Here is a 27,588-nt window from a genome sequence, read left to right on the forward strand (position 1 = left end):
TCCTAATGAAAATTGAACAAATATAAGTCTCTCAAGCTCAGGTTAAAATGAGGATCACATTTAATTCTTGTTCTGTTGCCCTTTCAACATGTTCAAAGGTTTAATTTCCAGGCCTGCAAAAAGTATAAATTTGTCCCGGTTATCTAATTTTGTTCATAAGACAATGGACACAATTGTTAATATTGTCAAAGACCAATCTTGTCACTGTATCTCAACAAAATGCATAAAATAACAAACCTAATTCTGAGGTCTCAAAATCAAGTTCATGAAAAATTACTTCTTTCTCGAAAACTATGTTTCTTCAGAGGGAGCTGTTTCTCACACTGTTTATACTATCAACCTCTCCCCATTACTCATAATCAAAAAAGGTTTTATGCTAATAACTATTTTGAGTAATTAACAATAGTGTCCACTGCCTTTAAACATGATAAAGCTTTGGAAGACCAATGGTTTAACAAATATTTAAATAACAATTCATGTTCACACCGGGCATGGTTAGATTATTTTCATTTCTTTACTTGCAATTTGACTTTTAAAAAAAACAGGCCATTTGACATTGCAAGGGTCTTAAATTGAGCCACATAAACATTCAGTCAGTACATGAATTAGCCATTCAAGAAATGGCATTAAGAACAAACAAGTGCAAATATATTAATTCACCAAAACCTCAAATCAAACTAAAAAAAGCTTTATATTAAATATCTGAAAACCACTCAATATAAAATAAACTTTTCGTTCAGAATAGAAATACATTTCACACAAATTTGAGTGAAAGGACTTTGGTTTTAAAGCTGAAACAAAATGGCAAGAAAAATATACATATAAATTGATCATTTCTTTCGTGCACTGCAATAAATCATTAGAAAAACTACTTAAGTCAAACAGCAATTATGTAAATAAACTGCCTTTATGGCGTAATGTACATCCAGCTCACCCAATTTTATGGTTCTGCTTGTTTGTGCTTATATGGTAACAGAAAAGTCCCACTATGCACGAACATATTATACCGGTTAGCAAGGAGTTTTAGTTTTTGTTCAGCTGGCACAGAAATTTTGCTCTAACCCTATACTAGAGAAAGATAATTGTAAGTGCAGAATGCCGCACAAGTGCATATCTGCTGCATTTCCAGCAACTTCCAGCTCATAATACTATGGTAATTTCACAGGAGATTTGTAAACAAAGCAGTCATACTTGTAGGCTCACTTGTACCATGTTAACCACAGTGGCTAGGTGATTAAGTCTGCAACTCTAATAGGCTTCCAGGTTTGTATGCTTTGTTTTTGAAAGGGCAAGGTCACCAAGGCATTTTCTTCTTGGTAAAGGACACCCTATTAGAAAAAGGTAGATTTCAGCGTAGCATTTTTTAGGGCACCAAGGGGGCATGGAGGCAATCACCCTCTTGCCTCAAATATCAGGCCTTGGCTTCTGGGAATCAGTGGAGCCAAATTGTGTGGAGTGGGCGTGGTGTGCAGTGGTATTACGTCACAGTTACAGGAATTTTCAAGAAATAATAACTGATCATTCTCGTATCTCTGGAGCGAAAGCTCTTGGTTTCTTGCTGTAGTCCTGGTGTTCTTGACCTTTGGCCTTTGCAAGCCACAACTTTCTTTGCAGTGCTTCCATTTGGGTTTTCTTTTCTAAAAAATCCTTCTTTTGAATCTGCGATACTTGATTCATGTACTGCTCTGTCTGCTCTCGGGTACGAATCTGGAACTCCTTGTGACTCTTCAATGGATCCTTGACCTCTACAGGGGGGCCCATAAGGATTTTAGTGATGCTTCGGCGGTGTTTCGTTGGTGCCTGACTGCCTGGATCGATGCTGCTGAGGCCATGCATCAGCATCGGGGGAATGACAACAGGCTGTGTGTGTGATGTGGTCCAGCCGTGTGAGCTTTTCTTACGGACTGCAGCTGCTGTTTGGGTTGTCAGATCCGGATGGGGAGAAGACGTGAGGATAGCGCTTGCACTGTGACTCCTACGGATAATATCTGGTCTCTTGGCTGAGGGTGCACGGCCGGAGCTCGGCCGAATAAGTACAGACTTTTTCGGCGTTGTTAGGGTTTCTTTTGGAATGCTGGAGGGTGTCATTTTGGAATGTAAGCTTATATGAGGCTTCTTGTCAAACTCTTGCGTTTCAAAATAAGTGACGACAGATGCTTCTGAGGGACAGGCAGCTGCAGACTTCCTCCCTGTGTGCCGTCTATTCTGACTTTCGACTGAAAACTGTGTTAGAGTTGGACTAACAGGGGGACGGCTCTTGTAGTCGATCTCTAAAGCATTCGCTGTTGTATTGTGCACAAGCTGAGAGTTCTTCTTCGAGCTCTCAATACAGTTCATTGTTAGGAAGAGTTTATCCCTAGGCGTTGGTACGTCCTTAGTACGTAGATGGGATCTGATTAGAGCTTTGCTCTCTGAGAGGGTCATTGCATCATTAGCATTCTGCTTCTGATGACTTCCCCTTACAGGAGCACTGTGTCCGCGCAATGGAAGCTCAAACTTGGCTGTTTTTAATATCCCACTCTTGGTTGAGAAGGCAGTGGGTGGCCTGGACCCTCCATGGCTCCCAGTTGGCGGTCGAGATAGAGTTGGGCTACCCCTGACGTCTTGTTGTGATTTTGTTCTTCCAACCAAAGACTGAGGAGTGACAGCTCTGGACAAGCCTGTCAGTGGCCTAGAAGAGGAGGCTGTTGGTGGCCTGGAAGCAGCACTTGGTGGCCTTGAAGACCTCATGTAGGACTGAGAATAGTCTACCAATGAACCATCCTTAGTCCTAGGAAGGCTCCCGGGAGCTTCATCCTTCAAACCCTGTACATTATGATACACACTGCCTTTCAGACTCGACGCAAACGAAACATCCCGAACCTGTTTCTGGATTTTCTTCGCCGTCTCTAACTTCTTGGCGTGTAATGTGCGAGCGCTATGACCAAACTGTGACCCTTGACCTGCTGCTTGGTGATGGCGGATGATTTTGGGGTTGCTAGCCCCTGCCCTCTCACTGCGCTTTGCCCTGATAAAGGGGTAGGTGTGTTTTCGAAGTGGAGCATCACCATAATGGTTCTTGTACCGGAGAAGCTCAATCTTTTCCTCCTGTTCGTAATCCCATTGGACATCCTCAAAGTTTAAGACAAGAAGATTGTTCACTGTGTGTAAGACGAGCCTGGAATAAAATTAGAGGGTTCCTATTAGTTTTCAGGGTATTTCAATGGGAGACTTTGGAACGCTAGGTCATGTAGGTGGCGGCAGACTAATCGTACCAGGTACCAGGTACATTTACATTGCTTACCTAGTTCTGAGATTGCGCACAGAACCCAGATCAGTTGATTTACCTTGTAAGTCTGCTGCCACCTAGCGTCCCAAAAGTCCCCCATAGGTATGATTTCAAACTGTTTACAGTACTGATATGTTTCTCGAATCAACTATTTATTCCTAAAATTCCAAATCTATTGGATAAGTTGAAAAGAAAATCATAAACAAATTCAAAACAGAAATATTTAGAAACAGATCTGCAAATTTTGCTTTCTAAAACATAAGCAGAGCATTTGGAATAGTGTGTAAATCACGTCAGCTTTTCCTCTATATGAGAAAGCTCAATTAAAGGGTTTGAGTAACTTTCATTGGACACAAAACACAATTTCCACAGATTTAGATAACAATACTGGTAAACACAATGTACATGCTAAAATTATTTTTGTGACACTGTTTACTCATTTCTCAAAAACTACAGCTACTCAGCTAGTAATATATTAAGGGCAGCTTTCTACTACAATTATCTTCAAACCGTGTAAGTTTAATATAAATTTGCGGCACTGTGTTTTGTGTTACAAAAAGAACCCAAACCCTTTAAACCGCACCTTTAAGAGCCTTTTTTGCCAAAAACTAATCTACAGTGTGAACAAAGTATGACCTATAACCTATGACCTCTAGATATAACTGACCTCTCTCCACATGGGTAGATATCTTCTATAGGATCGGATCTGCTGTTGCCTCTCATGACCCTAAGGCAGTCACCACTCAACATATTCCAGATGCGTAGTTTACCATCTTCACACCCTGTGATGACTCGTAGATAGGACATCTCTAAACACAGGACCTCCCTGTAGTTATAACCAGAAGAATAGGAAATATTAGGCCTTGAGTTTACACAACTTTGGACACACGTATGCCTAGTCTTGGTTCCAAGACGCTCGGTTGTTTAGTTCTGGAATGATAGAGCCCTCTAGTGGCAAGTGGCTTTGGGAGCGATTAGTTTATATAATAGCGATTAGGTTTTCGTGACTACATATACACAACTGGAGCATCTTAGTGATTTTAATGTCTTAGATCAATAAAAGAGAATTAACATGAGGTATTTGGTTTGTACTTTCGGGTTGAACAAAGACAAATTTACCAAAGCGAGGAATTCAAATTTTTGTGACTCAGCCAGTCTGCAAGTGATAAGACTGCAGGACATGCAATCTATGACTAGAATAAGTATTGTCGTCTAGTTTGTCCTGGATCACAATTTCTTGCTTTGTGTAAATCATAATCATAGATGTTAAACCAATGTTTATAAGAGAGAGATCGACTGTTGCCTAGCTTGGTGTTTATATCCCCCTGTTGGAGTTTGCCGAGTTCCCTTGATGGGAAGGTCATCTAAGAAAACAAACAAACAAACAAACAGACCAGCAAATTGATTCTATCACATAACATTTATGCACTAGAAGCAATTTGCGGGTCTGTTTGTAAAATGTCCTAAACTTGATTTGTCTCTTTAGTTCTTACTTTGGATGTCTCAATGCTGTAACGCATCTCTTATGATCTCCTATTGCACTCCACACCAATGCATAGCCATCTCTGCTACCCGATACAATGTGCCAATCATCCAACTTCACTGTGGTTATAGGCCCTTGGTGGGTGTGAGGGTTGATAAATCCAAATCGATTGGTGTTCTTGGGGGACTGGTACAAAGTCTAGGGAGTTAAAAAAAAAATTAACAATGACTGCACGGGCATTGCAAAAATCCTGAAGCTTAATTTTTTTGAGGGAAGGGCAGTTTTTCTAGTTGAGGGAACTTTACAAACAATAATAATAAGTTTTAGGGCTCAACCATTCAGGAATCAAGTGTCTTCCATTTGGCCTCAATCATTAGGCCTCAACCATTAGGCCTCAACCATGAGGCCTCAACCATTAGGCCTCAACCATTAGGCCTCAACCATTAGGCCTCAACCATTAGGCCTCAACCATTAGGCCTCAACCATTAGGCCTCAACCATTAGGCCTCAACCATTAGGCCTCAACCATTAGGCCTCAATCATTAGGCCTCAATCATTAGGCCTCAACCATTAGGCCTCAACCATTAGGCCTCAACCATTAGGCCTCAACCATTATGCCTCAACCATTAGGCTTCAACCGTTAGGCCTCAATCATTAGGCTTCAACCATTAGGCCTCAACCATTAGGCCTCAATCATTAGGCCTCAACCATTAGGCCTCAATCATTAGGCCTCAACCATTAGGCCTCAACCATTAGGCCTCAACCATTAGGCCTCAACCATTAGGCCTCAACCATTATGCCTCAACCATTAGGCTTCAACCGTTAGGCCTCAATCATTAGGCTTCAACCATTAGGCCTCAACCATTAGGCCTCAATCATTAGGCCTCAACCATTAGGCCTCAATCATTAGGCCTCAACCATTAGGCCTCAACCATTAGGCCTCAACCATTAGGCCTCAACCATTAGGCCTCAACCATTAGGCCTCAACCATTAGGCCTCAACCATTATGCCTCAACCATTAGGCTTCAACCGTTAGGCCTCAATCATTAGGCTTCAACCATTAGGCCTCAACCATTAGGCCTCAATCATTAGGCCTCAACCATTAGGCCTCAATCATTAGGCCTCAACCATTAGGCCTCAACCATTAGGCCTCAACCATTAGGCCTCAACCATTAGGCCTCAACCATTATGCCTCAACCATTAGGCTTCAACCGTTAGGCCTCAATCATTAGGCTTCAACCATTAGGCCTCAACCATTAGGCCTCAATCATTAGGCCTCAACCATTAGGCCTCAACCATTAGGCCTCAACCATTATGCCTCAACCATTAGCTTCAACCATTAGGCCTCAACCATTAGGCCTCAATCATTAGGCCTCAACCATTAGGCCTCAACCTTTAGGCCTCAACCATTAGGCTTCAACCATTAGGCCTCAACCATAAGCCTCAACCATGAGGCCTCAATCATTAGGCCTCAACCATTAGGCCTCAACCATTAGGCCTCAACCATTAGACCTCAACCATTAGGCCTCAACCATTAGGCTTCAACCGTTAGGCCTCAATCATTAGGCCTCAACCATTAGGCCTCAACCATTAGGCCTCAACCATTAGGCCTCAACCATTAGGCCTCAATCATTAGCTTCAACCATTAGGCCTCAACCACTATGCATCAACCATTAGGCCTCAATCATTAGGCCTCAACCATTAGGCCTCAACCATTAGGCCTCAACCACTATGCCTCAACCATTAGGCCTCAACCAAGTGAGGATACTGGTCTTTGACAATTACCAAAAGTGTACCCTGCCTTTAAGACAGAGTAGTCAAAACAATGTTTCAATCAAAGTACATTTACTGTTACCCAGGGCTTGAACTTCACTCTTAAAGGGGCAAAGCATTTTTCCTCTGGTAAAGGGGCACCTCTATGAGAAAAATGTAAATTTTGTATTGAAACCTTGCAATGGGCACCACAGCAATAACACAGGGCACCACAGCAATAACACAGGGCACCACGGCAATTGCTGAAGGTGTTGTGGGTTACTTTGAGGCTGGGTAAACAACACATACCAAACATGGCAATAATTTACCTTAATGAGACATGCATCTTTAATGCTCCACACCTTCACTCGTCCACCTTCACATCCGCTTACCACTGTATCACCGTGTATGGCCACCGTATTCACCTGGTGTATATGCTTAAATGTCCGCAGACATTTCCCATTGTCAAAATTCCACACTGCAGGGGAAAGAAATTGTAATTTTCCTGTTTTAAAAACCTTAGACATGTTTTTGCTCTCATTTTCTTTAATTCTGTTAACCACTTGACACCAGGGCTCAATTTCATGAAGCTATTTAGCAGAAAATACTACTTAACAAATGTCTTTGCTAAGCAAAATATTAGTGGGCCACCAGTCGCAACAAAATAAACTTTTCAGAATGATGGCTGGTAACCTGTTTTTGCTCAGCAGGACTTTCTCGTTCTTACAGGATTTATGAAACTTGAGTAAGACGATGCCTCATTGCGCAAAACTTGATCAAGCTCAGCTATGGTGGACATTTACATGTTTCGGAACAGTTTCAGAACATCCTCTCATCCTAAAAGAGAGCGTAAAAAAATATGATGAATTGAGTTGATTTGAGCCTCGTACCTTTGACAACGTTATCCTTGCCTCCTGAGACGACTAGGCTGACTGATCTATCACGAGACATATTAAGGCACAGGATCGTGTCTTGGTGACCATGGAAGATCTTTAGACATCGTCCTGTCTTCACGTCCCAACACCTAAGAAAATCAACAGAAAAATATAAAAGAATTGAAAAGATTTCTTAAGGTTTGCAGTAACACCATGTAATGATAATCTCTAAATGAGTTGGGGTGCAGTAAGCACGGGAAATTAACGTAACTTATAATGTGCTTACAGTTAGCAGCGCTATGAAATTTATGCACAACATCGACCGCTAAGCAGCTCTATAAAATTGGTCCCAGGTCACAATAGCACCCTCAAGAGTCCTCTTTCCAATTCTATTAACTGTGTGGTCGTACAATCTTTATTTTTTCATTAACAACTATCTCTCTCAAGGGATTTAAACAAGTTGCTAGGTACTGATCGGCACATGAAAGAGTTTAATAATAATCCTCTTACCTAATACTTGTATCATAGCTACCACTGAGGACATAATCCTTAAGGTCGTTGATGTACAGACATCTGATGGACCCCGCATGTCCAGTTATGACCGGTCCCGTATCATGCCCGGTCAGAACATCTAGGAATTTCACATGACGATCAAACGATCCGATAGCAACCAGCGAACCGTAGTTATAGGAGACTACCCTGTTAATATCATCCCTGGAAGAAAGAAATCGGAGGAAAACAAATATTGTTAAAGAAACGTTATCGAATAAATCACAACAGGCCAGGAACAACAAGCAGGCCACAACCATGGCCCCCGTTGCCCCTGGTCTTGGCCTTGGTGTCCCTTTAACAAATTTCCCATTAACTTTAAGATTTTATGATGGAAATGCCATTTGCAAAATGAAATTGGCCTTCCTCTTTCAAAGATGAAATTCCAAGCCTGTCATACTTTGGTAATGATCCTGGAAACAAACTGTGTAATTTTTTTCAAACACCACCTTGATATAAACATAGTAAGTGAGTGTAAAATTGTTTTTGTCTGAAGTACCCCTCTTGATTACAATTCAATAAAAGTATGTCAACCATTTGGATATGAGAGATTCTTTGATGTTTTTTGTTGTTTGTTTTGGATCTTCCTGACAATGAAAAGTAAATGCCCACACCAAGCTGACAACGGCCAATTATTCTCTACAAACATTGGTTTAAGGTCTATGATTGTGAATTGAACAAATCAACAAACTGTGCTTTAGTTACTAGTCAACAATACTTATTCTAGTCATATTATTTGTGAAATCGGCAGGGCCCAATTTCATAAAGCATATGAGCACAAAAACTTACTAAGCACAAATAACAACTGCTTAGCAAAAATAGGTTACCAGAATACCCAACAGTTACCACTGATGCATTAGTACCCTGGTCATTTCTTACAAGAATGTTTGCTAAGCTGCTTAAAGCCATTGGACCCTTTTGGTACAAAAAAAATAAAAAGTTCACAGATTTACAAATAACTTACAGGGTTTACAGTAGGTAGTGGTGAAAGACTTTTCTTGAAATATTATTCCATGAAATGCTTTACTTTTTGAGAAAACAGTAAAACAATATCAATTCTCGATATCGAGAGTTACAGATTTATTTTAACCACATGTGATGACACGGCGAAACGTGCGGATACAAGGGTGGGTTTTCCTGTTATTTTCTCACGACTCCGACGTCCGATTGAGCCAAAATTTTCACAGGTTTGTTATTTTATATAGAAGTTGTGATACACGAAGTGTGGGCCTTGGACAATACTGTTTACCGAAAGGGTCCAATGGCTTTAACAGTGGACCCAATTGGCACTGAGTCAATAAGCTTTTGAGAAAGGTTCTCCTGCCAGTGTCGACCTGTCAGACAATTTAACTTTTATGCATGAAATCGAAACAAGAACTTACTGATCTGACAGCACCATGACGTTGTAAGCTCCACAGTATACATTCCTCTCCTCAATCTGAATATCGTTAGTCACTATACCTCTGTATGAACTTCCGATATTAATCTCTGATTTGAAATCTACTTCCATTGGAGGTAGATCAGAAGGAGCAACATTGCGACACTCTCCAACCAGTCGGGGCACTGGGACTGTTAGGTAGTTGGCGAAGACTGGATTACCACCCTGCGCAGAAGATCCCTATAGATGGGGAGAGAGTAAAGAAATTGGATCACACTAATCCTGTTTACATGTATATCCACACACAGAAAAAGTTTGGAGATAGTCTGATGTTATCTGCCTAAACCCCGATGACTGGTAGGTTCCACTGGAATAATTCTCTGGGGTTTACCTCCCGCAACTAAAATTGAAACTTTTTTTTTTTTATATACAGCAATGCAACTTTTCTGTAGAACGACAAAATTAAATCTAATGGGGGACGCAAGTTAAACTGCCTTCCCTTTCAGCTTACCGCGACCGTGATGTTAAACTAACGGACTGAAAGAGGTCGCGCAAGACTTTCGCGCAGCCACGGTAACTTAACAGGGCCGCTTAAAGTAAAATGGGAACAGCACTGTTATGCAAACCTTACACAACCACGCTATTAAACGCTATGCAAGCGTCGGAATCACATTTTTGGGAAAAAAAGTCCAATGGGAACACAGCTTTTGATATATTTCATCGGTACTCTTGGCTGTTACCATGGTTACAGTGATTCAGTTCAATTTTCCGAGAGTCGTTCTAAAGGTAGTCCATTAATAAAGGAATTAATAAACAAAACAAAAACATTTAGGTCAAGTTGAAGAGCCATCAAAAACTGGACCAACCTGCATGAGCATAACCTCTTCCCATAGTAGCTGCCTCATCCTTAGATCTTCCTCCACTTCCTTAGCAATATGCGCCCAGTGACGGCTAACATTCATACAGTTTACTAGGTCCCCATACTCCAAATAACTTAAGATGTTCTTAGACAGATGAACCGGAAGCTCTCGGACGAAGTCTCGATAATGCCAAATCCCTCCCAGGGCCGACTGAGACGTTGGCATGATGCAGAGCGTCGGGTCGATGGAAGACATCTCAAAGGACTCAATGGTAAGTCTATCTTCTCCATCTTCAACAACAATGTGGGAGGAGTCAAGATACTCTGACGAATCAGACTGACAGGTTATAGATGTTGAATATTCATGACCTGCCGTTCGAAGGAGCTCGTTTTCAGGGTAAGCTTCCGAACGGTAGGAGTAGACAGTGTCGGCAAGGGACGCTCTTTCGTAATCTGAATAAACAAGATGAAGAAAGATAAGATTACTGTTAAATAATGTAGATGGAAGAACAAATATGAGCCAGACATAATGATACTGTTAACGATGACTCTCAGATAATGAAGTCATTTAATTATTTACTTTATACCTAAATGTTCTATATTGTAACTTTGAAGGCTGTGAATGACTGCCCCCCCCCCCCCACCAAGTAACTTTAATGAAGACAAATTCAAAAGCTTGTTCCTTTGAACAAATCCTATGCATGGGGTCTGTTAATGGCTCCATAGGTCAAACTGCAGTTGTTACACGATTTAGCCTTTCAAAAAGACTCTGCTGGGGTCAAACTTCAGGCCATTCAATATTTTTCAATTTTAAAAATTAGGTCCTTTTGGTTTTATTTATTTTATTTATTTATTAATTTCACAGGTAAAAATGCAAGTACAGACAATAAGAACAGTAAGAAAACAAAAACACGTACATACAATTAGGAGAGAGAAAACAAGAAAAGAAAAAAAAATAGCACTAAAAAAGTAAACTAAATTACTATCAGTTAATCTCCTGATGCCACAATCTAAGAAGAGACAATAAAGGACATTAAAGAACGCATTATTAAAACATGGCATACAGTATAAAAATATAGAACTATACAAGCAGTTAAAACTATAAAAGCACTAATGGGCATTAAAAATACAAAATCGTTAAAAGAGAGATTATTTGTAAGCAGTTGTAAACAGTTTGTAAAAGCTTCATTTATGTCAAATTTTCATGCGTTTACATTATGCGATTCAAATGACTAGGTTTTGAAGAAGATGAAATGCACAGTAAACATCTCAAATAATCAAATGAAATCAACAAGCTGTTTGCATTTAAAGTAGGGACCCCTTTAAAAAATCAGTAAGTTTCATTGCTGAATATGAAATCAAAACTTGCTGGCAAATGAAGCTGTTCTTCTTCAAAACACAATCAGCAGTGTGTTTGTTTGTACTGTCAACTTTTGTTATAAAGAGGTTTTCCTTATAAAGAGTTCTTTAAGAAGTGCCGATTCTCATTTCTGCTTTGTGTTTCTTTGTTTGTTTTGCTGTCCTCTTATAACAATGTTTTTTTATATGAGGTACAATTTTGCCAGAGTCCAAATGGGCTTGTTATATCGAGAGTTGACTAAAGTAGGACTGCCAAAAACTTGAGAAAGTTTTATCGATGCAATCCGAAAACAACACTGTTGCCATCAAGCCGTTTGATGTTTTTTAAATATAAAGTTTCTGGTTGCAATCATATAAAATGTACTCACTTAAGGATAACAAACAAAAACTAAATATCTTGCAACTCGATCAAATACAAAACCAGCGGCATAAGAAGTTTTTCTATGGCACTGCTAATGCACTAGGGATTATCGAGTCGACATGAATCAATTACCCACTGATCCATCTGCAAACAGATCGCATTAATGGCAAATATTTTCCACGGTTGACTGAAACAAGTTGTGTTGATAAAACAGCAGTGTGGATGAGCAAGAAGGAATTCTTGAGTTGACCTTTTATTTGCATGGGGTAAATAGACTGTCTAGCGCGGTGAGTGAAGAGGACAAAGGGGTTGGGTTGTGGGTCTTGGGATTGATGGTTGAATCAATAAGAAGACTCTGCCAGTAACTTGTGGCTATCAGTGTTGTAGCCAAGCTGGCTGTAGCCATGGTGGGTGGTGCTGGGCGGACCTGCCACAAACTAACAAATTTCACCCAGCACTCTGAGTAAAAATACACTGAGCTGTCAAGCACAGATTTCCTCCAGATAGCACTTCAGTAATGACTGTGCGATATATCTAAACATGTATGATTTTGCTTTTAAAACCGCTTGCCCTTGATGGACTAAATAGGATTTAGAACTCACTGCTAAAACTGATCTAGCTACAAATGGTTGTTACTGATCTGGGCCCAATTTCAAAAAGCTGTTAAGCAGCAAATAGTGCTTTCAAGACAAATTTCTTTTATGATCAATATTTGAGTGGGGTACTAGTCACAACAATGTACATGTATGTAAACTTGATGTAATTTTGGCTCGTGGTCACCTTGTTCCTCTGTTTAAAAGCAACTTTTCTGTACTTTAGCAAGTTTTTGTGCTTACAGGCTAATATGATTGGGAACTAGCCCAATTTCATGGTTTTGCTTACCACCAAATTCTACCCTTAAAGTCACCATTCTCCAGTTACTGTGCAAGTGATGATTTTCTGCACTAGCTGTACAAGCGCAGAATGCTTTAGTAACATGGAGTTTGCACAATGCACTCAACCAAAATTCCTTGCAATACATCTATTTGGAAATTGCATTAAAAGTTAAACAACTCAAGATGGAGAAATCAATGACTTGAGAATATTTTCGAAGGCAAAACAAATTCAATGAAGCTTATTTTTTTTAATTTACTTATATCGTAAAAGGGTAGGGGTAATGGCAGGGAATTTTCACGGCACACATTATATGAAAATACCTTCATGCACGTAACCCTCAGCAGCTCTTTGTTCTGCGGCCAACATCGTCCGAGCCAACGTTCCAATACAGTACAACAACTCTCCATTACACATCTGTAGCACACCCAATAAATAGTTAGTTTTACTCCAGTATCGAGCATCTTTAAACCAGAGCCAACACTCAGTTACTCTCTGCTCTGTTTCTGAGTTCCACAATGCCCGGTTGTCCCCTGTGCTGGCGCCATCGCCAGCGACACTAGGATTCGTCCGGGATCGGGCGTAGGTGAAGTCTTTCCCAATGAGAGGTCGTAGTAGATTTGTGATGTAGCTCAGGAGGTTGATGCTGTGAAAGCGTCGGATCATACCCAGCATGAAATTCTTTCTTGTCTTCTCTCCGGCACGTAGGAACCACTGACGTGTCTTAGTGAGATGGTTGCGTATCCGACAGCTCTCGCATTTGTCGCAGGTCGTTGTGATTGTGCCATTTTCACAGCGGAGATCGGGGGCTTTCCCCAAGTTATACTCAAATTCTTCCACATTCTTGGACGGATGTTTCATGATGGATTAATGCATCCTAGAACTCGTCATGCAGCAGTATCCATGTTTGATGGCAGCGTCTTCACTGTTCTTCAATCTGCACTAAAGACAAACACATAGTAAAAATGTTTACTACTGGTACTTTATTTTCTATGTTCAATATCAGAATTTTACTTTTAATATCAGACAATGTCATTGCCAGGGCTTGTCCTTAACACTGGCCTATGGTACATGTCTAGTAACTACTACTTCTAGAACTATGAGGCTTGTATAGACGATGTGACCTCTGACGTCACACGAAAACCATAACACGATTCGTGCGAAAACCGCCGGGCAAAACCTTTGTGTTTTGGCAGCCAGCTAGAAAGTGTATGCAATCTTACCATGACTACGTGTCTTTTTGCCCGGCGAAACATGATGTATACAATATATTTCAACGGAGGGCGGTTTGAATGTAAACATAGGTCACATCGTCTATAGCGGAACGACTTTTAGCGGAACAAACCTCAATAGTTCTTCTACTCTAGGAAAAGGCAACTAAAACATGAACAATAAATTAAAAATCAGTAGGGCCTAAATATTTATTTGTCGAATGAACAGGTTGTGATTGCTTCCATAATGTGTATACTATAACAGGATAACATTCCGTATGGCGCCACCACTTTTTCACTAATTTTTTACAAAAAAGGATATCTCATTGAGGTAAATTAGATACTATATTATTTCATATCAAATGAAAAAGTGGTGGCGCCATACGGAAACTTTTCCCTATAACATTACAATCTTGACAAAACATTATTGAAAATCTGGGCTACATTAGAACTTCCTGACATGCAGGAAAGCAGCTAGACATCGACAGTTACATTAGCCCTGGTGGTAGGACATCAGTGCAACGGAGGAGTCCAACCTGGGATACATGAACAGTGGCCGAACAGTGGCCGCTACATGTAAAACACAAGCCTGTGCTACTACCCTGGCCCTGGTAGACATCAACAAAGCACAAACATCAACTCAATATCATATGGCGGGTTCCGCATACACGACTTCAACTTTTTACAAATTTTTTACTGACTCCAAAAGTTTCACATCATCATACCGCCATCATCAGGCCTGCTTTCAAAATCAAAGTCACTGCATGCTGTAGTGTAAAGTAAGGAAATGGAATTCGAGGAAATGCAGGGCCCTTTTTGAATTTGATTACTGGTTTTACTATTTAGAAAAGAAAACAATTTAGTTGCATCTAATGCAACTGTTTCATGTTCTAAGTCTTCTTGTTTAGCCTCTCCTCAAGCCTCTCCTTTAAGCATGGAGGAATAAATTCCTTCATGGTTGTTTAAGTAAAGTTGACTTCTTTGTTTTATTTTTGATAAGAATATTAATAATAGTCAGGTTTGCAATTGATTTAGTAAGGAATATTTAATTATTAGTAACTTACAATCCAGGCTCAGTTACTTGATTGCTGGACATTCTTCGACGGTCTGTTGACACTTGGGCATGTTGATCATCATCAATAAGTAACGAAGCCATACATCATGTTGCCTGCACATCAAAAAATAGAATGGGGGACAAACATAGGATCCCCCGGCGCGGCCGGCTGCTGCTGTCCTCACACACACACACACGAGTGTCTAGTCGCCACGGAGACATGCGACGCTAAGCAGCAGCTCTCTATCAGCGCTAAATGAATGTCAACCACTGACATTATAGCCCGCCCTCTTGTGACAAGGAAAGAGCTGATTATATACTAAACTTCATCTAGTCCCTCTAGTGTAACAATACTGGCTTGGCCTAGTTTTTATCCATGATACAACAAAAATGAATAGAAAATGGCCTCATGTTTGCCGTCTAGAGTTGAAACATCGCAATAAAAATAAATTAACCAAAATTAACTTTAATTAAATAAGTAATGTCAAAGGTTTGCCTGGGCACCCTGCTGCACCAAGACCTCCCAGATCATTTCTGTATATTATGGTTACTTACTAAAACTTTTGTTCTCAACAAGTTTTCTTTAATGTTAATTCCCTCTTTGAGCTCTTTTTCAAAAAAATTCTGGTTTTTCTCGGTGTCCTTTTTTCCCCCCTTACATTATTTCTCATCCTGTTAATATAATATGTCATTTCCCTATGTAACTTTTCTTCCCCTGTATAATAACTAAAACTGGACATCTTTGGAAGAAGGCGAAGGCAAAGACAAATATAAATTTTCTTCTTGGATGTTCAGAACGCCCTACCATGATTCTCCCTACTCAGACAAACAGCCTCTCAGTGCCCAATTCCCTGTAAAACTGTGTGAGAATTGGAGTGATGGGTAAAAATAACTAGTTATTGTATAGCGCACTTCACAATAACGTCTCAATGCTCCTTACATTCAAGCCCTGTTCATTGGGCCAATGAACATTCCTTTCATCGTTCTTAGCTCCCTGGAGCTCCTGTTCCTTTTTTATACACAATATCAAGCTCTACCCTCACAGGTACCCATTTATACACCTGGGTGCAGAGAAGCAATTAAAGTAAAGCATCTTACTCAAGGACACAAATGTCATGACAGGGATTCGAACCCATACAGGGATGACTTAACCACCATGAGTTGGATGCTCTAAATTACTCCGCCATGACATCATAGAGCAGAGGTTTTAGAACATAGGGTTGTCGGAATATAGAGCAGTCATCGTATAAATTAAGGACAAACACGTGAGATAGTCCAACACAGTTCACCTTCTGTATATCTCTTTAATGCAAACTGTTTTTCTTCATAATACAGATTGTTTTAATGCATTTAACTGTATTATAAACATACAAAAAACATCAATAAAACAAGATTAAGTAACACCTTAGCTTCGCTTGTAACTCCATAAATAAAAGACATGTTTTGATTCTTATATGATTGTGATAAAAGAAAGTTCTTTACATACACCCAGCTAGGGTTGATATCAAGTAACCCCAATGGGTCTACAAGTTTAGATCCTTAGCGCAGCATTCAGCGGTTAGCAGAGCTATGAAATTGGGCATTGTTCCCAGGTCAGAAGAAATCCTGTTGACAATATCTCAGTCAAAAGTTTACATGAAACATAGTCTTGGCCCAAGACGTCAGTGATGGATAGTGGATAGTGTACTGCACTCAGTTGTAAACCATATCAGCGTGCCCTCTTAAATAATGCAGCGCGCTAGAGCGATTTACAACCGTCTTGGGCCAAGACTACTATAAACATTGATGATATGACAAACAATTGGCATCTTAACTTTCAGTTTCTTCAAGCCTCCCAAGGTATTTCAAATATCCAATGAGGTAGAACTTTGACTTCTATTGGAGAAAAAAAGTTGGGGCAGTTTATGTGACGGCAATCTCTCTGTCAGCTTTATTAAGCCAAGTAAATAAAATAAAACCACCTGATCGGCGTTCTTTTTATCTTTTTTTTTTTTAAAGAGGATGAGGGTGGCTTTCTTTTTGAACTTGTTTTTTTTTCATGTAGGAAATAGATAGAGCCAGACTTAACATTTGCTGGCTTTGCAGAAGTAAGAATATGGGTGAATTAAACTAGTCGTCAAAAGAATGATGCATTGATAAAGGGAAGGGACATGAACAATTTAGTTAATTTCTCTGCTGAACAATCATTGAGTGGTGCACAAGATGCAACAATATAAACTTGATGGCATCTTGGCTGGTACCCAGTTTCTGATAAGCAAAATTTGTCTGTGCTTAGCATACTTATGTGCTTACAGGCTTCATGAAACTGGGCCAAGGCAGATGTAAACATAAGTATGAATGACAACAAAAGCCCGTAATCTCATCATCCAGAATAAAATAAAGCACTAAAATTCTCATGGATCTTAACAATAATCAACGAAAATTAAAATACCAATTTGTCCAAATTTGGGGGATAGAGGAAGATAGTGATTATTGGTGAAGCATTCTTGATTGAGGTATAATAATTTCTTGATCGGTACCTGTCACTCCAGACTGAGGGCTGTATAAATGGGCTTCGATCAGGAACCAGTGGAGGTACATAAATGTATTAGTACCCCCGATGGGGGTAAACCCACGAGTCCTGATCCAGAAAACCTACTTTCAATAAAACATGTAAACCACACTTTCTTCATCAGGACCTCAAAACACCCCAATGGGTACCTTAAATTCCCGATGAGGGTAAAGGTATTTCAAAGCACCCCAGTATGTAAACCCTATGCAAAATGCGCAACTCACTTGTTTACCCACCTTCGAGCAATGCGCATCAAGCATTTCTGTCTCTTTGGGGGAGTCCATTCCTTTTGTGCACGTTTTGACACCCGAAATAGCAGACAGGAGATGCGCGTGTACATGTATGTGCACTGCGCATTATGCATAGGGTCTATTGGTACCTTCAACTCCCGATGCGGGTAAACAGTATACCCTGTTAATATGGCACTTCTCTCTCTGTGTTCTACCCCTATGTACACTACCATGTAAAACATATTATGGCACGTACACATAATCTGCATCAACAAACAAAACCACAAACACCACTTATTGTTTACAACAATCATTAAATATACACCGCTCTTCATTTATAAGTATTCTTTTTTTTTCTTCTTTCTTTTCTTACAAGTACCTAAAAGAAAGTTTCTAACTGTAAAAGAAATATAAAAAACACTCTGATGCCACAGTTTTTTCAAGGGACAGTTTTCTGTGCAAAGTCCAAACCTATCTTAACCTGACTACGATAGGCAGTAAACCATTTTGTTTAAACATGAAGCCTGACTGATTTCCAAACCAGTACTCAAGGATCCAGCTGAACAAACTGTTTCAAAATGTTTCTATCTGAGGAGGCGTAACTTGAACTTAAACAGAGTCTGATACTTTGAAAGTCCCATTTAGCTTGTACATGTAGATTCACCATTGGAGGCCTGAAATTACATGCAATCCGCAGAGGGGGCACAGAGGCAACGATATCCGTTGCCTTGGTCTTGGCCATGCTGCCCCTAAAAAAGGTTTTCTGTCATAGGTTTATGGTTTTCAAATGAAAATGCTCTTTGCATTTCCTTGCCACCTCGTAAGATAAAATTGTAGGCCTGCCATCTGAAATCAATCATTGGTTGCATCTTTTTATTCGCAACAAGCAGAAAGAGTCAGAATCTGTCAGAATCTGATCCAGCGCAATTTCTTTCGACAGGCTCAAACAGACATTTGAAGCTAATTTTAAATACTTCTATAAAACTAGCCTTGCTCAAGGCAGTCGCATTATTTACTCTGAAAAAGACGCTGTTGTAAACCCACCCGTATACACTGTGCGTAGTGTGTGTGTAATCACACCGCACGACCCACCCGTACACACGGTCAGATCGCCCAACACCCGCTGTACGACTACTGCGCACAAGTCATCCTCACTCGTACCACTATATCTGCATGCGGAGGCCTCTGCATAGGGCGTCGTGTGGAGTGATGTGATTACACACATTACGCATAGTGTACCCGGGTGGGTTTTTACAGCGGTGGTCTTTTTCAGAGTGAATAATTTGACTGCCTTTGGAAGGGAGGAGGAGGTGGTCAGCTTAAATACTTGCATTTCTTTGGCTGGCATAAGAAAGTTGCATGTAAACGCAACAACAATGGAAGTTAACACGAAATAACAAGAAATAACTTCAGGGGAAAAACAAAATTGTCACTAACAAAATCTTCAACAATGTTCAAGTTCGAGCGGCGACAATTTGTCAATCACTAGTCAATATACCATGGTTACCTACGCATGCAATACCCTGGGTACCACGCAAAATTGCCCAATGGTCGACTTGAGTCCCTCACTTGAACCTGTCTTAAGTTGTTAGACTTTTCAAGATGTGTGTTCACAAGGTTCACTACATTTTTTATAGAAAAAATTGTTGTGAATCGTTGACACTTGGAATGAGATTCGTTGACTACTCAAACCATAAAGGTCAGATCAGTCATCAGGTACTTTGTGTTGAAATTGGAAATGAAATGGAACCTGGGCATTGCTTGCTGTTGGCACTAAATCAAATCACACCTCAGAAAGTCTGCTGCTAAAATGTACTCTGCTATGACTGACTCTACCAACAACAAAATAAATAAAAAATTAAAAAAACCAAAACCACACACACAGGAAAGAAGCTAACAGTTATTCACAGATCTAGAATAGATTAAATGTAACGAATCATTTTTCTTTTTTAAACTTTTCATGAAACACTGTTTGAAAAAATGAAGACATTAAACAACTTTTTTTTACAAGTTTTATGAACAAGGCTATCAGTAGGGACCACTTCCCAAACTCAATGCATTGAAGCCCATCATGACAGAGTACCAGTGAAAAAGGATATCCTGTTCTTAAATACAGCTTACTGACCCCGCAGGGTGGGCCAACAGTAACTGACCCCACATCAAGGTCAACTCTTACAGCCTGGAGGTCAGCGAAAGGTTAAAGGTTAAAGGTTCAAGTCTCTGGCAGACATCACCAACTCCAAGCTTGGCACCAGGTCAACGCGTTGAAATACTGTACAAAGTTTTATCCTCTGGTCACTGTGTATCACGTCAAGTCCTTCATTTTCACAACTTTATCCTGAAAATAAAGGGAAACAAGAGTGTGAATTAAAAAGAAAAAGACAATATTGAAAACCTTGTGGTCAATTCTTGCAAACAATAAAGTATCAATCTTCACGATTCCAAATTTATTGAGTGCTATATAATGCAAAAATATTATTACTATTAAAAGTATGCACAAAGATCCACGTTTGGTACAGCACAAAAGACACAAAAACCTGAAAGCAGGATTTCAGAACAACAAATATTATAGCCTAAAAACAAAAACAACCCAAAACGTATATAACTACAACTCAAATGCAAAACTGCTGTCACACAACAACAAAACTTGGGGGGGGGGGGGGGGGGGGGGTTGGCTTTAGGAAGTTATGATTGACCTACAAACCATCAGAATCCAATGACAGATTTTGAGTGATTCTGTTGATCATGGTTAAGGCGGTATGGCATAGATTCATAGATACATGTTCTGCATGTCATCTGAACCGGATATCCTGGCTCTGCTTACCGTTAGCAAATAATCAGTGCTTACGGAACTAAGGAATTTTATGCTAACGTCAAGCGTATTTCAAAGGTTGGCATGGAATTTTTTCTTGAACGCGTGAGTATTCAACAATACTAGGCATTCTTGGCTCACACAGCTAAGCCAGAAATTTGGCGCTTGCAAGGTAAACGGAGAATGGCGACCGTAAGCGCAGAATTCGGCGGTAAACAGAGCCATTAAACTGGGTCGAGGTTTGGTTATTGCTAATGCTGAATAATGGTACAGCAGCCGATTTCACGAAACGCTAGGATTAATTCTATCTCGAGTTATGACGAGTAACCCGTCCTAACTTATGATGGGTTAAATGCATCCTACGTCGTCCGATAGGGAACTGAACTCGTCCTAAGTTTCATAATTAATCCTAAGTTAGGAAAAGTTTTGTGAAATCGACAGCTGGGGAAGGAGTGTATAGAATAAACCTAACCAACTATGGTCAATTTTTTAGGGCACACAAATGTCAATACTTTGTCTTTACAATCTATAAACGCATTTTACCTTATGCTGCGGACATATCATTGAGTAGTTGTCCACTTGTAGTTGGCAATCTAAAAAGAGAGAACATAAGTGTTAGCTCCGTGAAAAGTGCTGAACAGAAAAGCGTAGCGCTGAGCAAGTTTCAAATAATACCAGTAAAAATCTGAACAAAATTGTTGAGAGATTGACTGGTTGCCCCGCTTATTTATGCTTAACAAAAATATCTGCTAAGCTCTTATTAATTTTGTTCTTTAATGCGCCATATTTTTGACCGCGTGAGGGTTGTCAATAGTATTTTTATAACTTTCAGGGGTACACATGATTCGTCCTGCACAGTTTTAATCGATGTTCTGCCACTTTTGATGCGCTGTAGTTTTACGTTGCTTTAGATGCAGATTATATTGGCCCCTTTAAAGGTCTTTTTCCATTGAGGATATGATGTCTGTGGTAGTAATGTGTTCCAGTCTTTAATAACTGTTTTTGGTATGAATGAATATACCACCGGAAGTGATACAAATATGTTTGAGAGCACCCTCACGCGGTCTAAAATACGACGCATTGAACCACCTATTAAATTCAATAAAAAAGGAGACATATTTGGAGTGATGTTATAGAAACCAAATTTCTTTGTTAGAGAGTGACTAAGGAAGATCGGACATGGGACAGGAAACGGTTTTGTAACCTCTATGGTGACTCGGCCGGCCTCTTCTCTTACTGCGCATTTGTAGTCTATAAAAAGACAGACTATATCTGTCTTCCAAGTTTAAAGGGTCTGGGTACAGTTTGTAAGACAAAACACAATGTCCACAGATTTACATCAAACTCATACAGTTTGAAGAGAATGATGAGTTGCTGTAATTTTTGAGAAATGAGTAAAACAACGTCACAAAAATTATTTTATTCTCAGTATTTTTACCATAACTGGTTAATATGTTTTTACATGCTAAAATAATTTTCGTCTCACCGTGACTTGTTTTACTCATATCTCAAAAATTACAGCACCTCAGCTAGTAATATTTTAAGACAAGTTATACCATCATTATCTTCAAACTGAGTAAGTTTAATGTAAATCTGTGAAAGTAGGCAATATATTTAATAGTGGCTTCTTATAGCGCTCGTATCACTCAATGACGCTTGAGGCGCTCTAACATTCAGTGTTTTCCAGGAAATACTGTTTACTGGGAATGTATTAAACAGTACATGTAAAATGCAACCATGTGAGCAGTGAGACAATGAGGGAAAAATTATTTTAAAAAACCGAACTGATCCCATTCTGGGCTTCTCCTATAAACCCACCAAACAAAATAACTAGGTCAATGTATTTACTGACAGGCTACAAGACCCTTCAGATTCATCACATGATGGAGACAAGCCCGACTCCATCCTGCAGCTGTTTACCTTCTTGGCATCCCTCAAGACCCCCCCCCCTACCCCCTCCCCTTGCCTCCTCCATACCCTCAAGATCCATCCTTCCTCCCTAGAGTCAAGACCCTTATATGACCCACTGTTTCCTCCTGCAAGGCTCTCAGGTTGATTTGTCTTTCAAGATGTAGGTCAGTCAAAGAAGGAGGAATCCAATTCGGAATATTTAAAGCAAAATTAACTCCGCCAATATTTGAAGAGAGAAAACTTGTTTTTATATTTGGAGAGAGTAACCTTCTTTTTTTTTGAAAAAGTAATCACTGACCTAGTTAAGAATCAATCTAGTGTTAAGATTTAACCAACAAAATTATATAAAAAAATGTTTAATCCAAAGTGTTTGTGCAGTATCAATCAATGTTCACTGATTTAAATGCATGCCAAAACTGGACCAGATTATTTAACCTTCCACCCTCACTTTGGTTACACTTAATTAAATTGGCGTAATACACGAATCCCTGTACTTAAAACGTACTATGAGAAACTTTTTTGCCTTTCCTTTGTCAAGTCGAGGTTTCATTATGATATTTTCAAAAGAAAATGATTCCTCATAAGTAAATAAAAATACCCAACATTTACAAAAAAATGTAGGTTGGAAAATTAAGTGGAAAATGATAACTACTTACCAGCTTGTACAGCACAGACATAATGATAGGTCTTCTTACAGCCTTTGCTTAAACAGCCCAGAGATGCACCCTTGTCCTTGCACTCCACACACTCCTAAGATATTTAAGATGGATCACAAACAGTACATGAGAAACCAACAAGTCAGCAAAGTAAATTGGGGGTAGGGTAGTGAGGGGTCATGCACTAACACAGGCCTGTATGCTTCATTTTTGAAAGGGCAAGGGCACCAAGGCATTTTCTCCTTGGTAAAGGACACACTAACATTGTTGCATACTGGCATTGTTCCGGGGTTATGTAAGGGGTCTATCGATGTGTCCCTAAATTTCAACTGAAATTGATCAAATTATCAACTGATCAAAGTTTCTATGTCAGTGATCAAATCACTGACATAGAAACTTTGATCAGATTTGTTTGAAATTTAGGGACACATTGATTTGACTTAATGTCATGGACCTAAATACTTGTACTTGTACTTCCGATAAATGAACAGATTGAAGTAAAACTGCAACCACACAGCGGCATCAACTTGTAATCTGTCCTTTAGATTGGTAGAGAAAACTATTTAGAGGTTTACCCTTTCACTAGTGTGTGATAGGCACTAGAAATTACTTCTGAAAAAAAAAAAAAAAAATAACTGTCAAATTATTGAAGATATGAGACTCACCACTGATTGTGTAGCTTTGGTTGCTTCAGCCAGACCGTATAACGTCCCTCCTACCACATACACCCCTTGTGTCCATATAACACAATCCTCATGTACCCAGTACTCATTAGGGTCACACAGTCCCCTATCTGCAAGCTCAATTGTCTTTCTCTTCCCCCTATCTTCATGCTCACTTGTCTTCCTCTTCCTTCCTCCTCCACTCTTTGGAGTTATTCGTAGCTTCTGAATTTCAAGGGTCATCCTCTTCGGCGTTTTGGACACTCTCCCCGAGGAAGTGGTCGGCTGATCTAATAACATGAGATATTCAGCGTCGGTCGAATATTTATGAGTTCTTGCATTGGCGTTAACGCAGGAAGCTTTCCCTCTGGTGGCCTTTGTCGTCAGAGTAGCTTGTGGCGGTGGAGATGTGGCTTTTAACTTGCCCTTCTGGCGAGATCTGGCTTGCTGAAGCTGCTTCTTGGTTGCAGCCGCAGCGACAGCACTTTTGGCTTTTCCTGTAGTACTCTGTGGGTTTGGGGTTGGGGCGGGGATTTGATAGCCAGGGGGGTAGTAGGGGCCATACAGGTCCCCCAGGGAGTCGTGGTTGGCGGGCTTCCCGCACAGTACACACAACCATGGCCCACCTGGATTGTTCACTAAGGAGGAGTGTTTTGTGGCAGGCCCGAGTGGAGCACGGCTGACAACATTGCTGCTTTTACCCGTCACTTTACTTGCTTTCTGTCCGCGCTTTTTAACAGGTGCATTTGCGGTCGCTGCTAATGCATCAGGATTGTTCACAACTTTACTGGAGATCGGATCACTACGAGTGCCTGAAAATCTTAGGACTGGACCACGAATTGCTGCTTTTAATGGCTGAGGGGAGTCAGCGTTTCTGGTTTTCACTAATTGTTTGACATGTTTGAATTTTCCGAGTTCATCTTTTTCATCTAAGCTTAGCTCAAAGTTCTTTTTGGCTGGTTTCTTTCTTGGTTTAGAAACTTCACCTTCTTTCTTAGGTCGGTTTTTGCTACCGACGGGTCTACCCCGTTTCTTGCTGCTAGAGTTTGGCGTGGTCGGCTCTTCCGTTGTGATCTGACTGACTGGGGTACTGGGTCTAGCATCTTGAGAGTTCGGCGTCACTGGTTTGTCGGGGGTGGATCGCTGACTGGAGGGAGTGGTCATTGGATTCTGGAAGGATGGTGTGACACTTCGGGATGCAGTTGTCGTCTCTGTCGTTGACGTTTGAGGACTTTCCACCGGAGTGTCCTTGGTCTGGTCATTCAGGACTGGCTCTTCAGGGTCGCTATGCTTCTCCTCCTTTGGTTTGGGTGGGTCCGTCATCGACAATGGAAGCAGCGGACTCGGTAAGACAATGGCATTCCCCTGCTTGTCAACACTTGTCCGTTTCTTCTTGCCACTGTAGGTTTTTAGTACTTTACGGGAATTGCCCTCACCAAAGTCCTCCTTGCTTTTCCTGCCGGGGGACTTTGAGCTTCTTGGACTATTTGGCCGATACTGATCCTTACCATTACCATTGGTAGGCGTGTATGTTAGCGGATAAGCAGTGACACTTTGCCCGCCATTCCTTGGATAATCAGAAAAGGCATTGTTGTGGTAAATATCGTTCCGCGATTCTGAAAACTTCCGCTTGAGCTGGTTGTTGACACTCATTGAGTTCTTATCAACCTGTAGTATGTCATTACCGACTTTTAGACTCTGTGGCGATTGGGTCCTTCTGCCCATGGAGTCCAAGGAACTGTTCATGGCCAGTGTTGGACAGATGGAATCGTTCACTGGTCCGTTCTGATTGCGGAAAGCATTCTGTTTGCTGTGTCCTCCTTTAGGGGACCTCTCTCGGTGCCGCGTTATGCTCAGATTTCTGTCGCTGACATCTCCGTTAGCCCTGTGCGTAATCGGACTGTCACCTCTCATATCCCCTTTGGTGAATTTATGCTCCCCAGGGGAAGGGCTTCCATTACCATGAGAGCACCTGTTGGTTTCTTGGATGATTATTTGTTGTTTGGCATCTGAGATGTCTTGTCTCTGCGCAGATTCAACACTCCCGGTGTGAACCGTGCCACTTGGGGGTTGCCTCTCCCCGTTTGATTTTACACCCTCAGAATGTCTGTTCACTTCAGTGTTTTTATCCTTTGACACACCGTCACTGTTTTCATCTGGTGTCCCGTTATCTTTGGGAGTTAAGATACCCTTGGTTGTCGACTCCCCGAGGAATGCAACCATCTCCTCAAGCTTTGGCAAGGATCCACTGCTGCATTTATCTTCCTTTTTCTTTGGATAAGGGTTGTCCGGGGACCCCTCTCTAGTTGTAGCGTGACTCTTGTTTTGCAAGTCGTTTCTCGTGTGCACAAGTTCTACATAAGGGGTTCCGCCAAAGCTTTTGTCACCGTTGTCGACGGGTCTCACTTTGGACATGAGGGGATGCCCCGACTGAGTGACTGCAGCCGGAGTTTGGAATGCTGCCACGGGGGATTTGATTGGTCGCGGTACGTTTACTGGGCTAGGATTGGACGGATTATTGAATGGACCCGGTGAGGCGGTCGCGAGGTTGTGCGGGCTGTGGGTGATCCCCGGAGAGCGAAGACTGCTGGGGGAAGGTAGCGGAGAAGTATGCTGGCTCCCGGGCGAGGTACAAAATGGAAAATGGGTGTTGCTTCTCCCACCCTGCGACGAACCTGGACTGTGCGAGTACATACTCTGACCCTGCATTCCAACAGGCGAGGGCGCTGTTACACCCGATGCCCTATTAAACACAGAGTTCTGACCGGTCGGGCTTACCATATTCATGTGTGGACTTTGGCTAGTCTGTCGGTGAAATTGCGATGCGCTTGACGCAAAGCTACTATCATGAGGTGACATGGGATGACCGCGCATCGGGTACATCTGAGACGTCCTGGGACTGTGGCCAGGACTGAACGGGCTTGGGTATTGTCCAGAGCCATACGCCCCTCTTGATCCATCGGGAGATGTATAACCCATGGTCTGTCCATACGATGTGCTAACACTTTGCATTGGGGAGCGATATTCAGGGGGTTGTGGCATGAACATATCGTCCTCTGTCAAGGCCCTCATCATTGGACCCATCTCGGTGCTCCCTCGTCCGTACGCCGGACTGGTCATTCCAAACTGCTGTCCACTCAGCTTAGGTCCATCCTGACTCCCCGAAGCGAAATTCTGACCGGGTTCGATGAGTGCTGGTAGTGGCGTTGGGTAGATCGGGGTGGTGGAGCTGGAACGCTGAGAACTATAATACGGGTCGCTCATTTTCTGCGGGTACCCACTGTACTCTTGTTCTCCTCGCCCGTACGGCTGCTGGACTGGATGATACGGCTGGGCGTAAGGGGGCGAGGTGAGATGGTTACTTCCTGCTGGTGGATGCTCCATAATGGATGAGGAAGGTCTACTTGTATCAGGCGGTGGTGCTTCAAGTCTTAAGTCCCATCACACACATGGACAGACCTGTGGACAACAAACAAAGACAATAATTGAATTTGAGAAAATTGTATCTGGCTAAATAGCACAACTGCCTCATAAGAATTAAATGTGGGTTGAAAACACCTGGTAACAATTATGTTCTCTGCCAGTAAAATCCAATAGTCCCACCTGACTAAAAATACATTCTGGTTGTGACCAGAAGTGTCTGATATTTTGAACCTTTGAGAGGGCAAGGCCATTTTTGTTTTGGAAAGGCGCTTCCATTGGAAAGTCTTGAAGTTAAAAAAGGGTATAAGTACCAGGGCAACAG

The 27,588-nt window shown here is 41.1% G+C and overlaps 2 protein-coding genes across 3 annotated transcripts in view; both read right to left on the bottom strand.

Annotated features, from left to right (window-relative positions):
* Positions 1–366: 366 nt before the first annotated feature.
* LOC117292255 (CMT1A duplicated region transcript 1 protein-like) lies at positions 367–15,227 on the bottom strand. 2 transcript variants are annotated; one of them, XM_033774244.1, is made up of 10 exons: positions 15,032–15,227; positions 13,080–13,693; positions 10,171–10,616; positions 9,309–9,544; positions 7,888–8,091; positions 7,393–7,526; positions 6,832–6,980; positions 4,762–4,949; positions 3,936–4,094; positions 367–3,157 (listed from the first exon to the last, which is right to left on the bottom strand). In XM_033774244.1, the coding sequence occupies exons 2-10, from the start codon at positions 13,615–13,617 to the stop codon at positions 1,519–1,521; spliced, it is 3,693 nt and encodes a 1,230-aa protein (XP_033630135.1). In that variant the 5' UTR covers positions 13,618–13,693; positions 15,032–15,227; the 3' UTR covers positions 367–1,518. The 2 variants fall into 2 exon arrangements, with proteins under 2 accessions (XP_033630135.1, XP_033630134.1); XM_033774243.1 differs by having other exon boundaries at positions 13,080–13,698.
* A 2,576-nt stretch (positions 15,228–17,803) lies between these two features.
* Positions 17,804–27,588, bottom strand: part of LOC117292312 (flocculation protein FLO11-like) — a 33,230-nt gene continuing 23,445 nt past the window's right edge. Inside the window, exons 3-6 of the mRNA XM_033774334.1 lie at positions 23,847–27,302; positions 23,182–23,275; positions 21,158–21,207; positions 17,804–20,140 (exon numbers count right to left, since the gene is read on the bottom strand). Of these exons, the coding sequence (XP_033630225.1) occupies positions 20,108–20,140; positions 21,158–21,207; positions 23,182–23,275; positions 23,847–27,227 (3,558 nt within the window). The 5' untranslated portion in view covers positions 27,228–27,302 and the 3' untranslated portion in view covers positions 17,804–20,107. The remainder of the gene's footprint in view (positions 20,141–21,157; positions 21,208–23,181; positions 23,276–23,846; positions 27,303–27,588) is intronic.

Source organism: Asterias rubens, chromosome 7 (genome assembly GCF_902459465.1).
Source record: "Asterias rubens chromosome 7, eAstRub1.3, whole genome shotgun sequence".
NCBI lineage: Eukaryota > Metazoa > Echinodermata > Asteroidea > Forcipulatida > Asteriidae > Asterias > Asterias rubens.

Bases quoted from the DNA above. Each gene is read 5' to 3' on its own strand.
- LOC117292255 (XM_033774244.1), bottom strand. From the start codon at position 13,617: ATGAAACATCCGTCCAAGAATGTGGAAGAATTTGAGTATAACTTGGGG. The intron at 9,545-10,170 runs GTTGGTCCAGTT...CCCCATCTATAG, and splicing joins AAGAGGTTATGCTCATGCAG to GGATCTTCTGCGCAGGGTGG. The intron at 8,092-9,308 runs GTAAGTTCTTGT...TCTTTCTTCCAG, and splicing joins GTCATGGTGCTGTCAGATCA to GGATGATATTAACAGGGTAG.